At 42.4% G+C, this 1913-nt stretch overlaps 1 protein-coding gene across 1 annotated transcript in view; it reads right to left on the bottom strand.

Moving 5' to 3' along the window:
- DGKH (diacylglycerol kinase, eta) overlaps window positions 1-1913 on the bottom strand; it is a 174771-nt gene that overhangs the window by 2557 nt on the left and 170301 nt on the right. The window contains exon 31 of the mRNA XM_012648226.1: window positions 139-186. Coding sequence (XP_012503680.1) covers window positions 139-186 — 48 coding nt within the window. The remainder of the gene's footprint in view (window positions 1-138; window positions 187-1913) is intronic.

Below are 1913 nucleotides of genomic sequence, written 5' to 3'. Positions count from 1 at the left end.
ATCCTTTATTATTCCCTTTTTATTTCTTTGAATGAAGAAGCCGAATTTTGCCAAAGCACGCTTTATGGTGATACTTCTAGCCATACACATACAACTTTCCAAATAGAAAAAACAAACAGAAGCCATCCCTCCCACAACCGTGTCTTTACCATTTTCTTTGGTGTCCCTCCTTTCCCTCCTACAGTGCTCCAGCAGGGAAAATATTGTAGTCAGTTTGCTTTGTTATCTGCTAAAGCATATTACAAATATTTTCCCTTTCCCAAACTTAGACTGTCACGTTGCTATCTCCAGTTGTTTCGGTGCTAAGGAAGTAATGCTTGGGCCACGCTCTGAGCAGGAGTTAGCCAGGTGAAGGGTAGGGGCAGAAGCACAGCCAAAGAGGGTCTGCTCACCCCTAAGGTGAGAAAACGTTCAGTATTTTCAAGCAACTGAAATAAGACCAGGGTGGGTGGGGCATAGCCCAGTGCGGGCCCAGAGACTGCACAGGAGGTTGAGTAAGTAGGCAGAATCTTGTAGGTCTCCATAAAGATGTGGGTCTTTATTCTCACAGAAATGGGAAGCCACTGAAAGGTATTAAGCAGAGAAGTGATAGACCTGATTTAAAATACCACTCTGGTTGCAAAGTGGATAATGGACTGAGAGATAAAGAGTAGCAGTGCAAAGACCACTTAGGAAGCTACTGACTTCATACACGCCAGACTGGACAGTAGCACGCAGTAGGACTGTGGACAGCAGATAAAGAGAAATGAGTGCAGATTAGAGTCAACATGACTTGGTGATGGGCTCAACAGGTTAGGGGGAGATGGACGAGGAAGAGGAAGGGGCTAAGTATGACTTTGGGTTTCTCTGCCTGGAGTACCCAGAGGACCAGAGGCATGACTTATTAAAATGCAGGGCACTGGAGCGGGCAGAATGGGAGTGGAATGGGACATGAAGAGTTTGGTTTTGGACATGTTAAGACTGAGATCTCTGTGCCATATGCAAGAAATCAAGTGGTCAGTTGGTGATACAATCTGAAGTTCACAAATCAGGTCAGGCAGGGCTGGAGAGATAACTTGTGAGCCACTGATCTAGTCTTAAGTATTAATAGCATTTGAAACAATGGGGATGGAGGAAATTACCTCGGTAGCAGGTAATCCTTTACCAACACATAGAGACAATTGTCAAGCGTCTGCCCCTGCAGACAGTTGTAGGCAGACAGCTACAACCAGAGAACAACGGGAGCTCCTTCTCCAGCTTCTCAGTTTTGTGCTACAGAAGGCTCTTGCTGTGACATTTTCTTTTTCCATCCCCCCACACCTTGTTTCAGAGCCAAAAGAGCTGAAGAGGACAATGTCAATACAAATTTCTGACAGAAAAGTTTTAAGGGAGAGAATGTAATTTGCATTAAAAATAAAAACAGAACAAAAAAGCCCCACAAAAAGCTAAAGAGAAAGTTTACTAAAATAATTCTTAACCATTGCCTTTCTATTCTTATCTTCTCAGCAAGGTCTTATCACTCCAACTTTGCCTCAGTGTATGTTCGAGCTTTGTTTTTTCATTCTGCAAATATTTGCTTCATTCATTGTGTGTGGATACCTGTATGTTTATGTATGTTTATATGCATGTGTTTATACATATGTTTTTTATATACACACAGTCTTTTTCTTGCATGTATGCTTATTCATGGCAAAGGAGAGGCAAACTTCTAGAGGGCAGATACTACCTAGAGAAGCTGGTATAATACATTAATCAGTAGCTACTCAATAAATATTGCTGTTTGCCAAGGACATCAGAAGTTACACAGATATGTCGGATATAATGACCCTTACATTTACTTTTTTTTTTTTTTGAGACAGAGTCTTACTGTGTTGCCCGGGCTAGAGTGCCGTGGTGTCATCCTAGCTCATAGCAACCTCAAACTCCTGGGCTCA

Source organism: Propithecus coquereli, unplaced genomic scaffold (assembly GCF_000956105.1).
Source record: "Propithecus coquereli isolate 6110/MARCELLA unplaced genomic scaffold, Pcoq_1.0 Scaffold11, whole genome shotgun sequence".
NCBI lineage: Eukaryota > Metazoa > Chordata > Mammalia > Primates > Indriidae > Propithecus > Propithecus coquereli.
The sequence above is the reverse complement of the archived record's forward strand: the minus strand, read 5'-3'. Positions and strand labels throughout refer to the sequence as shown.